General features: G+C 35.3%; 1 protein-coding gene across 1 annotated transcript in view; it reads left to right on the plus strand.

The window, feature by feature from the left end:
• KIF21A (kinesin family member 21A) overlaps positions 1-12,487 on the plus strand; it is a 145,956-nt gene that overhangs the window by 100,908 nt on the left and 32,561 nt on the right. Inside the window, exons 20-28 of the mRNA XM_073877710.1 lie at positions 2,819-2,887; positions 2,983-3,194; positions 3,351-3,504; positions 4,015-4,209; positions 4,655-4,756; positions 5,768-5,933; positions 6,396-6,416; positions 10,724-10,784; positions 11,154-11,208. Of these exons, the coding sequence (XP_073733811.1) occupies positions 2,819-2,887; positions 2,983-3,194; positions 3,351-3,504; positions 4,015-4,209; positions 4,655-4,756; positions 5,768-5,933; positions 6,396-6,416; positions 10,724-10,784; positions 11,154-11,208 (1,035 nt within the window). The remainder of the gene's footprint in view (positions 1-2,818; positions 2,888-2,982; positions 3,195-3,350; positions 3,505-4,014; positions 4,210-4,654; positions 4,757-5,767; positions 5,934-6,395; positions 6,417-10,723; positions 10,785-11,153; positions 11,209-12,487) is intronic.

A 12,487-nucleotide genomic window follows, 5' to 3' on the forward strand; every position in this document is an offset into this window, starting at 1 on the left:
ATTTACTTATTTGAGACAGAGAGAGAGCATGAGCTGCGGGGGGGGAGGCAGAAGGAGAGGGAGAAGCAGACTCCTTGCCGAGCAGGGATCCCCATGTGGGGCTCCATCCCAGGACAAGGAGATCATGACCTGAGCCAAAGGCAGAGGCTTAACTGACTGAGTCATCCAGGCACCTCATAAAGTAGCATTTCATATATGCATGCTTGATTAAAATGAAGGAAAAAATTTTAAGGATAAATACCAACATGCTAACTGTAACTGTGTTAAGGTTTTAGGTTAAAGTCAGTTTGTTTTTTCTTCTTTCCAAATTTCTGGCAAAATGGTTATTTCATTTATGATTTTTTTTTCCTCAGAAGAAGAGGCCATCATGGTCTTTTTCCCATTGTTGGTTAGGTTTCAGCCTCTGTTCTTTTTTCTTGCTCTACTTGTTCTAAATCCTCCCTGAAGAAAATGTGAGCAAACAGCATATTTTAGGAAGTAGACATGTACTTTGGGAGGTAAAAAGACAATTTAAGGAGATAGAAGGGAGTAATGAGAAAAGTAGATATTTTCATGAGATGACTGCTGTATTAAGGCTATATTTCTTTCTTTTTTCTTATTTACAAAAATTGGCAGATATTCGCGAGCCGTAAAATTCACTCCTTTAAACTGTGCAATTTAAGGATTTAGTATCTTCACAGAGTTGCGCAACAATCATTACTGTTTTATTCCAGAATATTTTTTATCACTCCAAAAAGAAACTCCGTACCCATTAGCAGTCACTCGCATTCTTCCCCCTCCCTGGCCCTTGACAGCCACTCTAGAATACTAACTGTCTCCGTGGATTTGCCCACTGTGGATGTTTCATATGAATGGAATATACAATATGTAGCCTTTTTTATCTGGCTTTTTAAATTTAGCATGATGTTTTCAAGGTTCATCTATGTTATTGCATGTATTGGTAGTTCATTCCTTTGTATGATTGTATGGATAGAGCACATTTTGTTTATCCATTCCTTAATTGGTAGATGTTTGGGTTATTTCCACTTTCTGGCTATTTATTTATGTATTTATTTAGAAGTTTTTATTCAAATTCCAGTCAGTTAACATACAGTGTAATATTAGCTTCAGGTGTGCAGTGTAGTGTACAATATAGTGACTCAACACTTCCATACAACACCCAGTGCTCATCACAACAAATGCCCTCCTTCATCCCACCACCTTTTTCACCCATCCCCTCCCGTCTGGTAACCGACTCTTAACTACAGAACTTCTCTGTAGTTAAGAGTCTGTTTCTTGGTTTGCACCTTTCTCTCTTTCTTTGCCTTTGCTCATTTGTTTTGTTTCTTAAATTCTGCATATTATTCAGCCATAAAAAAGAATGAAATCTTGCCATGTGCAATAATATGGATGGAGCTAGAGAATATTATGCTAGGTGAAATAAGTCAGAGAAAGACAAAAACCACATTTATTTTGTTTTTAATCCAAACTTTGGGATGACAGGAATAATTTTCTTACAATATTCACTACTTATTTCTTTGTAACTAATTCATATGAGACATAGAGGTCAATATTGAACAACTAACTCCTAGGATGGAACTTTTGAATCTTATTTCACAACATAGGATCATATATGATAGAATATTCTGTTATATAGATGTGATGGTGGCTAATCACATACAGAGCTAACATTCAGACTCCCTCACCCTTTTACTTATTGCGGTGTGTGTGCATATTGAACCCCTTTCTAAGTTTTTTCACGTCCTATTCATCTTTTAACCCTTTGTATATTTGTACACAATACAAATAATATGAATGAACTTGAGATTTTAACTTAGAATGGAAAAAACTTAATGTAGTAGTAACAAGCTTCGAACTATATGTTAATTTTAATTTTTGGTAGTTCATTCATTTAAAAATACTTGTTAACTTTGCCTCTATGTCAATCATTGTTGTAAGTAATGAAGATATGGCAGTGATTAAGATAGAGTCTGTTTCTCCAAGAATTCTCATCTGATGACACAGGAATATGCATAAACATGAGATGAATGATCTGTTTGAATTAGTGATACAAAACATAAAGGGTTATTTGGTAGATCACAGAATTTAAGTCCCAGAAGGGATATTTGTGATTAAGCCCAATTCCTAAGCTTTGCCCAAGATCACAGTTGAATAAATGACAGAACTAGAACTAGGATCTCTGTTCTTTTTTAGCCCCAAAATTCTTTCCTAAATTATAGCCTTACAAAAAGGCTCAGAGTAATTTATAATAAATTGTCTTTATCATATAAAGTACCTAGAAACAAATTGGCAGCCAATACTGACATGTTTTATTGTTCATTCACTTTACCCAACATAATATTTTCAGTTATTATAAAGTGTTAATATAATTATTATGTTTTCCCTATATTTAAAACAGAGTTAATAATTACTGTATATATTATAAAGTGACTTTATTGAAAATATTCTAAGCTGTATTTCTTCCTGTTCATGCCTCAGCTAGCAAAACAAAATGTCTAGCAAAAATGAAATGATAGAATATTTAAAAGGATTTAGAAAAGTACTTGTGTATAGTAAGTATTATATATTGTATCTTAAATAAAAGTATGTCACAGAGATAACTTCATTTTTTAGAAAAAGGTGGCTGTATCAGTATGCATTTTTATTTATGGGAATAAAATATCCTTATTTGTAGTAATGGATGCAAGGTTGTTGTTAGCTCATATTCTGCTAAGAACTGTTATAGTTCACAATGGGATGGGGGACTATATTAATGCAGGAGTAGAAAGCATCATATCTTTCAGTTTACCATTTTAACTTATTTGTTATTATCTTATAGCATCAACTTAGACTTCTGGAAGCCCAAAAAAGAAACCAAGAAGTGGTTCTTCGACGCAAAACTGAAGAGGCAAGTCAATCATTTGGGGGAAACATTCTGGCTTTGAGGTAAATGATATATTTCTGTAGATGAGGAGAATAAGCCAATCTCTCTTGCTCTTTCAGGTTACAGCTCTTCGTAGGCAAGTGAGGCCCATGTCAGATAGAGTGGCTGGGAAAGTCACTCGGAAGCTGAGCTCATCTGATACCCCGCAGGACGCGGGTTCCAGTGCAGCTGCTGTGGAAGCAGATGTATCAAGGGCAGGAGCCCAGCAGAAAATGAGAATTCCTGTGGCAAGAGTCCAGGCCTTACCAACGCCCACAACAAATGGAACCAGGTCAGTACAATTCTTCTATTCCTTCTGACATAATCTTTGTGGCATTATTATTAAATGTTGGACTTCGATGGAAAACAGCTCATTATTTGGCAGTATACAATCTAGTAATTGATTGCACATAAGTAATTATGTTTGTCTGTTTTTATGTGATTATAGAAAAAAATATCAGAGGAAAGGACTGACTGGCCGAGTGTTTACTTCCAAGACAGCTCGCATGAAGTGGCAGCTTCTTGAGCGCAGGGTCACAGACATCATCATGCAGAAAATGACTATTTCCAATATGGAGGCGGATATGAATAGACTCCTCAAGGTGTGGAAAATAGAGCATAGATATGCTCTTCCTTAGCTGGCTGTTAATTTTAGTTTTCCAAATTTGAGCTCTGGGTAAATTAATACTCACCAATTTTTTTTCTTTTTTTTTGGTGAGTTTTGATTGTAATGTGTTTGAATAGATGAATATCATTTCTTTTTTTGTTTTGCTTTGTTTTAATTATGGGAAGAACAGACAGCATGAGATCAGCCTTCTTAACACATTTTTAAGTGTACAGCACAGTGTTGTTAACTATAGGCACAGTGTTGTACAGCGGATCTCTAGAACTTACTCATCTTACGTAACTGATACTTCATACCCATTGAACAGCACCTCCCCCAGCCCCTGGCAACTGCCATTTTATTTAGTGCATCTATGAGTTTGACTATTTTATATACCTCATCTGAATGGAATCTTGCAGTATTTGTCCCTTTGTGACTCACTTATTTCACTTAGCATAATGTCCTGGATCAATATTATTTCTTGAAATCCAGTCTGTTTTCTCAATAGCAACGGGAAGATCTCACAAAAAGACGAGAGAAACTTTCAAAAAGACGGGAAAAGATAGTCAAGGAGAGTGGAGAGGGAGATAAAAATGTGGTTAACATCAATGAGGAGATGGAGTCATTAACTGCTAATATAGATTACATCAATGACAGTATCTCTGATTGTCAAGCCAACATCATGCAGATGGAAGAAGCAAAGGTTTGTAATTGTAAAAAAATGTGGTTAATGGCTTAAGGAAGATATTTTCATATTTATCATGAAAAGCACTTTGAATTTTTATATCAAGGAATTTTTTATTTATTGGTTTAATATGATTCTTAGATTTTGCATTGATATAACTCCCTGCCTGCTCTCCAGATTTCTTTGTTGATTTTGTGATATTATTTATTGTTTGTAAAATCAAAAATGTTTAAAAATGTATATCATTTATTAATCCATCTTGAATTCTTAACTGCTCAAGTGTGTTTTTTCTTTTCAACTAGCACATATATTTCTTGGGGTAGAGATCATATTTTACATTTTTCTAAGGAGTCTTATTAACTAACCCGACACTACCAAATAAATAAATGGAATAATAGGCTTTTGCCTCTGTTTGAATACATTCAGCTCAAAATAATTTTCATCATATGCTCGTTTGATGTAGGAAGAAGGAGAAACATTGGATGTCACTGCAGTCATTAATGCTTGCACGCTTACAGAAGCCCGATACCTGCTAGATCACTTCCTGTCAATGGGTATCAATAAGGTATGATCTAACTACACCATTATGGAAAACCTAAGTTTTGATTAATTCATTTTGTTTATCTTTCTCCAGTGACCCTTTCCTCTGTAATAAGTAAGATTTTTTTAAATTGAAAAGCATTCTTTTATCTTTCTTTAGAGTTAAGAAAAGTCAGCACTATTTCGATCAATTCCATTAGCTTGTCATCCATTGTGCTTGTGTATTAGAAGAGATAAACAACTTAAACAAGAAATAATTCATCTTTTGCTTTAACAAAGGAAAAATGAAAAGGAAAATCTCTTGGGGTGCAAACAAATTTGGTATCATAACTTTGGTTTAATATTGATTTTTTTTTAAAGAAGTTTTTTCTTTTAAACATTTTATTTATTTATTTGACAGAGAGAGACATAGCGAGAGAGGGAGCACAAGCAAGGGGAGTGGCAGAGGGAAAAGCAGGCTTCCGGCGGAGCAGGGAGCCCGATGCGGGGATCAATCCCAGGACCCTGGGATTGTGACCTGAGCTGAAGGCAGACCCTTAACGACTGAACCATCCAGGCGCCCCTATATTGATTCTTTACAGCTCAAAAGAAAATCAGAAAGGAAAAAAAATACAGTGGCACTTCCCTCCTCTTTGAATGTAAATGTATTATTAACCTGTCACCTGTAGGAAACTTATACCTAATTGTTGAAGGTGATAATGATTTCGGAGTCACCTTTTTTTTTTTTTTTTTACCACTTTGGGACTGTGCTAGACCCTTTATTTTATGTTCTCCCACTTAATCTTTACAGTGTGCTAGGAAGTAGGTATCATTCCTATCATTATACATACAAGGAGACTGAATCAGGAAGATAAGGTAATTAGCTCAAGGTCACCAGGCCAGTAAGTGGAGGAGCTTTGATGAATCAAGGTCTATCTGATTTCAAAGTCCACGTATTATATACATTTGCTGTTTGATACAGATCTTTAAGTAGATTCTGTTTTGTATGACTTAAGATAATTGTTGGTGTTGTTGGTATGTTTCTGTCTAATTACAGGGTCTTCAGGCTGCCCAGAAAGAGGCTCAAATTAAAGTACTTGAAGGTCGGCTTAAACAAACTGAAATAACCAGTGCTACACAAAACCAGCTCCTATTCCATATGTTGAAAGAGAAAGCAGAATTAAATCCTGAGCTAGATGCTTTACTAGGGCATGCTTTACAAGGTAATTTGGACTAAATTTCAGTTAAATGAATTGCATGGTAGCTTTGCTCTTCGAGAATGCTATACTATACCTCTTTCCCCTATTGCTTGACTGAATAGATGCTATATTTACTTATGCTTTTAATAATTATTTCTTCTTTAATTTGCATGTATAAATTTGGGGGGATGTAATTATTGTCATTCCAAGAAACGATTACCAACTTAAAAAGGCTTATTTAACCTTATTAAGCAATTAGTTTTTGTGGGTCAACCAAGTTTCTGAATTGGTTATTTAAAACATTAACCAAGTTTCATTACTTTACTCTGCATATCTAACTGCCTTGAAAAATAATGTTTTCTATGGCATCTATTCTACATATCTTATAAATGGTACATAATCTTGTTTTATGTGGGAATTCTTAACATTGGATCTGTTTTGATTGGAGTATTGCTTTTTGTTTCCTTTTTGCTGTTATTTACACAGATCTAGATAGCATACCTTTAGGTAAGTATGTTTAGCTTTCTGTGTACCCTACAGCTGCATGAATTACTAATTGTTCATGTACACTAATTGTGGTACATCTTATGTTTAAAATTTTTATTGGCAGCCAACTGGTTTTTGCATGATCTTTTTTGAAATGTATCCATGATCACAAACATACTAAGTCTTTTGTCTTTCCTATACATTCTTGATTTAAAAACTATTAGATATTTAAAGAAGTAGGCTTTAGTTAATTTTCTCTTTTATTTTTTGACCTCCAGCTGTGGCTCCAGTTTCATAAGCCCTTCTTTCTCTTTCTTATAGGAAAAAAATGGAGTACACATTTCTTTTTAATTTTTAAGTATATCTGTTAACTTGCATCTGTTGTTTTAACCTCATAATTAACTGTCCTTAGCATATATCTTTGGTATATATTTTATAGATTCTCAGCTATTCTTAATTTTTGTAAAATTCAACATACATTTTAACATTATAAATTGAATAAAACTTCAGAGCATTTTATATGAACAGATTGAAACAATATTTATAATTATAATATTTTCAGATTAGAATGGGCTTTAGAGATCACCATGTATACAAATTTTCAACCTCTTTCTCTTGTCATTATAACATTCACATCAACTACACCCAATCCTCATAGTGATTATACACATGAAGGACCAGGTGTATCAGGGCAATTTTATTAGTTGCCATTTTTCTGAATGATTATGTTGGAACAGTTTTTATTTAATTAAAATTATTTCAAATTCTGATCTGAACTTTTCTTTTTCTAAGTACACAGCTGCCCAAAGTTTTTATACTTAAAGGAAAGGACTGTAACTGAAAGAGTAAATGTACTTACCTGTCTGTGTCATTAGAATAAACACAATCTATACATCTAAATTTGTTTTAAGTAAGCTGTTACACAAATAAAACACATGAGCTATTTGATTTTTTTTAGATGTTTATATCACATATTAATCTCAACGTAGTATTTCCTTGAGATCCACTGCATAATTTAGGGTATGGAAAAGCTACTACTTTTAATCTGCTCAAGCTATAACAAGTACAGGGAAAAAAAGCAGGATTGGTTATTTCGTAATCCAGATTGCCCAAATTCCTGGATTATAACTAGAATTTTTGATATTCCACGTTTCCTTTCTTCCTGTTCTTCCCCCCTCCCTCTCCTAATCCTTGTCTTTGTTCTTTGCGGCCCAACCTCTAGTAATAAGTAAATCCTTGCTTAAGTTCATTGTCTCTTTTAACTTGGAAGAAAATGCAAATGTCCTTCTTAATGTCCTTTTGTGCAGAAGACATTCAACTGCTAATTTGATGGGCAGTGCTACTTTTTCATAACTTTCAAACAACTTTCATTTATCTTTGGCTGAAAAAGGGTCCGAAGCCCAGAGTGGAAACCCATTCAGCTGATGTAACCTGTCTCTGTGACTGAAATCTGTGCTCTAGAGGGGGCCATAATCTAGCCTAGAGGTGCTTGGAGGGAAAAAAAAATGGAACTTAAGTCCTCAGAAGCCAGAGAACTGTACTGAACTCCAATTTTACCTCAAGCCTTGGGCTGAGTGCTGGGATTCAAATAAGACACAAAATCTTGCCCTCATCGACTTGATTCCTTGCAGAGGGTGACAGACCATGAACAGAGTATGATACATTCATTGAGGGCAGTGATTGAGATATATATAGGGAGTTATAGGAACACAGAGTGGGGCCAGCCAGTAGGAAGGGAGGAGTTGATAAAAGCTTTTTGGAGGACGTGACATTTGAGCTGAAACACAAAAGAAGAAAAAGAGTTAGCTAGGCAAAAGACAAGGTGAAAGGGGAACAGAGAGGAGTCACTCCAGGCAATGACTAAACTAAAATGCAGAGACTCAGTCACAGTATTGTGTGCATGGGGCCTTCAGGCAGGTTGGTGCCCTGAGCAACAAGTACATGGCCTAGAATGATGGAACATAAGGTTAGAGGGTAGGCCTTGTTAATGTGTGTGTACTTTTATAGCCTTTGAAGAACATTTTTATTATCCTTTTCTTTTTTCCCTAACTGTGTTAGGGTCCCTAAGATCATCTCTATCTTCAGAGACTTGCTATGAAGACTCGTGGGGCTCAGCATATGGTTGTATTCATGGCAAAGATTCATGAGAGCAGTGTAGGAAGGATACACAGCTGGATCATAAGGGTAAAAAAAACAAAGATGTAGCCTAGAGGAATCCAGGTCTGGTTTTCCCTATGCTCTCTCCTGGGGAGTTAACACAGAATGTTCCTTTCCCTCTGGAATGAAAATGCAGCAGCATGTGTACAACGTTTATGCCCAGGGAAGTCCATACACTTAGAACCTGAAGTTTTTCCTGGGGACTGGTCACATACATACCATCTATGTAGTATGTACCAGGATTCAAGACTCCCAGGAGTTTAGCATAGACCGTATCGTTTGCACAAACATTCTAAGTACCTTCAAGTACCTTCAGTAGTTGACTAGTGACTGGGGACACTCTGCGAGTCAAGTTTCCAGATGCCAGACAAAGTCCAACTTTGCAAGCAGGGCCTTTCTTAGGATAGTGGTCTTTAGGCTGCTATGTTAACCCTTTTCTATATACTATTTTTATGACTTTTTTTTTAAATAACTTAAAGACTTAAAAATGCTTGGTTAACTTCCAGTGAAGTGAGACTGTGCAAATTTAACTGATAAAGATGAACTTTAAGGCATCCGGGAGTTGCAAGTCTTTGCCTTTAGCTTTAATTCTGTGGTGATGAGAAACGAAGTTGGCAGTGGCCTGGATGTGTGTTCTCAAAGTTAGGAGTACAGCAGTGGGCTGATGGTGTGACTGGTTGCCCAGAAGACTATAGTGCTCAGACCAAGCTCAGTCCTGAAGAGGAGTTTGATCTGGTGACTTTCTGCATGGGGGGCCTCTACCCTTTTGCCAGTTTGGTTATGTCAAACCGTAATTATCTCTAATTAACCATACATGCTTCAGCAGGAGTTAAGTTTTTACTAAGCACTCACATGATGTTTAACATACTAACTGGTTTCATACTAACTGGTTTCTACAAGAAAAATACTAGCCAATCTTAGCCCGCTTTTATACATGGGGAAATAGAGACTAGTTTGTCATTTCTTTATAACCTCATGTTCTCTATTATTAACTAAGGCAGTCACCTTGGCACTCAGTTATCCTGTCTGTGAAGTAAGTTCTTGAGCCTCCCTCCAGTGCTGGGCTTTCAGATACACATTGCCTTCAAGACCACCATTTTCTTCACTTCAGAAAATAAATTCCCTTTGAATGGGTCCTAGATGGGCTCCATTTTAGATAATACTATCACATATCAAGCATTACTGAATTTCTAACAAAGTATCTGCTAACCAGTGAAGAAGAAAGGGAGCATCAGAAAAAGGAATTAGTTGTCCACAATCCACATGTATAAAATTAAAAGTTGAAAGGGGATGAATCATACATAATTTTCATTAATATATGTAATTTATAATGTTACTTTTGTGGGTTGGTTTTATAATAAAATGTGTATGTTTTAAAAACCTGCACCTGTGTTATGGGCTCACTGGCATTTTACATAGTTTACTTTCAATGGCTCTTTGATTTATTGACTTCCTACTAGTTTCCTTGTTTGCTTTTTCCTCCTCTCTTTTACTAGTCTGTTACAGTTGTTCTGAAATAGTGGTGATTTTACTTGTATTCAGTTACAAAACCGTTGCATGCAAACGTATTGTTTTTGTCTTTTATGTACGTGTGAATGAGCTGCATGCTGATGTGTAACTTCTGAATACCTTCACACACGCACACACTCTTACTCTCTACTTGAAAACAAGACTAAAAATAAAGGAAACTATTTAAGTAAGTCGGCATACTGATTAAAATATAGCAAGTATGTTTACACTTACGTAGTTTTTGAAATTGGCTTAATACATTAAAGGGAGCTCGTGCAACATTTATTTTAATCTTATATTTTACTCAGTGGTTTTTCATATGTTTGGATGGCGTGGGATAAATACATACTCTGAAAAATATATACAATTACACATACTCTGATAGATACATATCTCTTTTCCATCCTATGAATGTCGTTCTTCTATGTTTTATGATTCGAACTTGTGATTTTTCTTATTTTGAACACTTTTTCTCATTTTAGGACACATAATCAGAGGGGTTTCTTAGAAATATTTTTCTACATTTCTAGTCAGATTCAGTAACTAAAACCAAACTGCCTATATTGAGACGTTGGGCTGATGTTGATTATGGCATGGAGATTTCAATCATTCAAATTATGACATGTGGATAATACCTAGGTTTTGGACATTTTTTTTTTTAGAAAATGTAGAGGATAGTACTGATGAAGACGTACCTTTAAACAGCCCAGGATCAGAAGGAAGGTAAGAGAGCCTGTAGAAACTTAATAGATTTTACTTGTTTCTGTAATATTTTAAATACTTTTATCTTGTTGCTTCAAACAATTACCATAAAACAACTGATTTGAATTTTATGGCTAAGTGAATAGCACTAAAAACAGTATTATGGAAACCAAATTAAGCCATATTTAACCACCACAAATTTTTAAAATAAAATTTACCAGGATATTTAAAGAAAGAAAATGAATTATTTTTTAATTAGTTCATTTTGATTTTAAGTATTGTCTTTTCTTACCCATAGACATGTAAGATGTTTTCTATAGTTATAAGCATAGAAGACAGTTTTCTATAAGTTCCCCTTGAATCTGTGGTTAATTATTTATTTGTGTATAGCACACTATCTTCAGACCTTATGAAACTTTGTGGTGAAGTGAAACCTAAAAGCAAGGTAAGGAGAATTGAAAATAGCAGGTAAGCATCCTTTCCCACTGTTTTTTGTTATCACTATTAAACACATAGGTTTCAGGGGTGCCTGGGTGGCTCAGCTGGTTAAGTGTTCAACTGTTGATTTTGGCTCAGGTCATGATCTCAGGGTCATGAGATCGAGCCCTGTGCCGGCTCTGTGCTGGGTGTGGAGCCTGCTTAACATTCTCTCTCTCCTGCCTCTCCACCTCCTCTCCCCATCTCCCCACGCTTGCACGCTCTCTCTCTCAAAAATAAAGAAATAAACAAACACACACATAGGTTTCAGACCCTTAGTAGGTTAGCAAATTGGCATACTTTTACCAGAGCTCCCATGTGTAAGAAATTTAGTTCTATATTACCATATTCTCCTTTGGGAAAAATTATATTGAAACATTTCTGCTTCGCAGAACTTGTGCTTTAGCACATTATTGCACTTTTTCTACTAGAGAAGATATGATGGTGGAGACCAATTCTTTTTTTCTCCAGGTTTTTCCTAAAAGTTTTATTACCCATTAAGGAAGTAATGTGCTAATTTATTAAAGTCACCTAAGTTTCCTAATAATATAGGAGATTGTAGACCGTGTAGTGGCAAACAGCATGAATTTGCAAAATTTTTAAATTAACAGGAAACTTTTGAAGTTTTAACATTCTAGTATGTCATAGTGTTTCATATTTATTTTGTTACACTAGTATCCTGAGGTGGTTTGAATGATAAGCCAACTCTTAATCATCATGTTGTATTAAAAAGCAATGAGGCTATAATGCGTATTTGTAAGGTTTAAAAAAATATCGGCGACACATGCTGTTAAATGTGTAAGATACACATAGTACGTTTCAGATTGAGAGTTGGTAGCATTTGATAGTGGATGAATTAACTAACCATTATCTTAAGATGTTTAAAAACAAAGAATTCTTGTAGTGCTTAGTAAATATTTGATAAATGAATGGAGAGAATCAGAACCTGAAAGAATAACACTGTGCAAATGAAATCGGACAGATTGAAGGCCCGTAGTGAACAGTCAGGTAATATAAATGAGTAATTTGGCTAGCTGTAAAATAATGAGTAGGAGTCATGATTACCTGAAGAGGACATGCCTCTTCTAAGCAAATAACCACCACTTAACTCTCGCTCATTTTTGTCATGAGGAATATAGGCCTGAGACTTCTAGATATTCTGTTTTTTCCAAAGAAGCCTTAAATATAGATTTTTATGTAGGATTTCCTGATCTTTAAAACACTGGTCAAACCAATCCCCCCCACAA

Source organism: Callorhinus ursinus, unplaced genomic scaffold (genome assembly GCF_003265705.2).
Source record: "Callorhinus ursinus isolate GAN/ISIS: 27379988/994484 unplaced genomic scaffold, GSC_fseal_2.0 scaffold27, whole genome shotgun sequence".
Taxonomy (NCBI): Eukaryota; Metazoa; Chordata; class Mammalia; order Carnivora; family Otariidae; genus Callorhinus; species Callorhinus ursinus.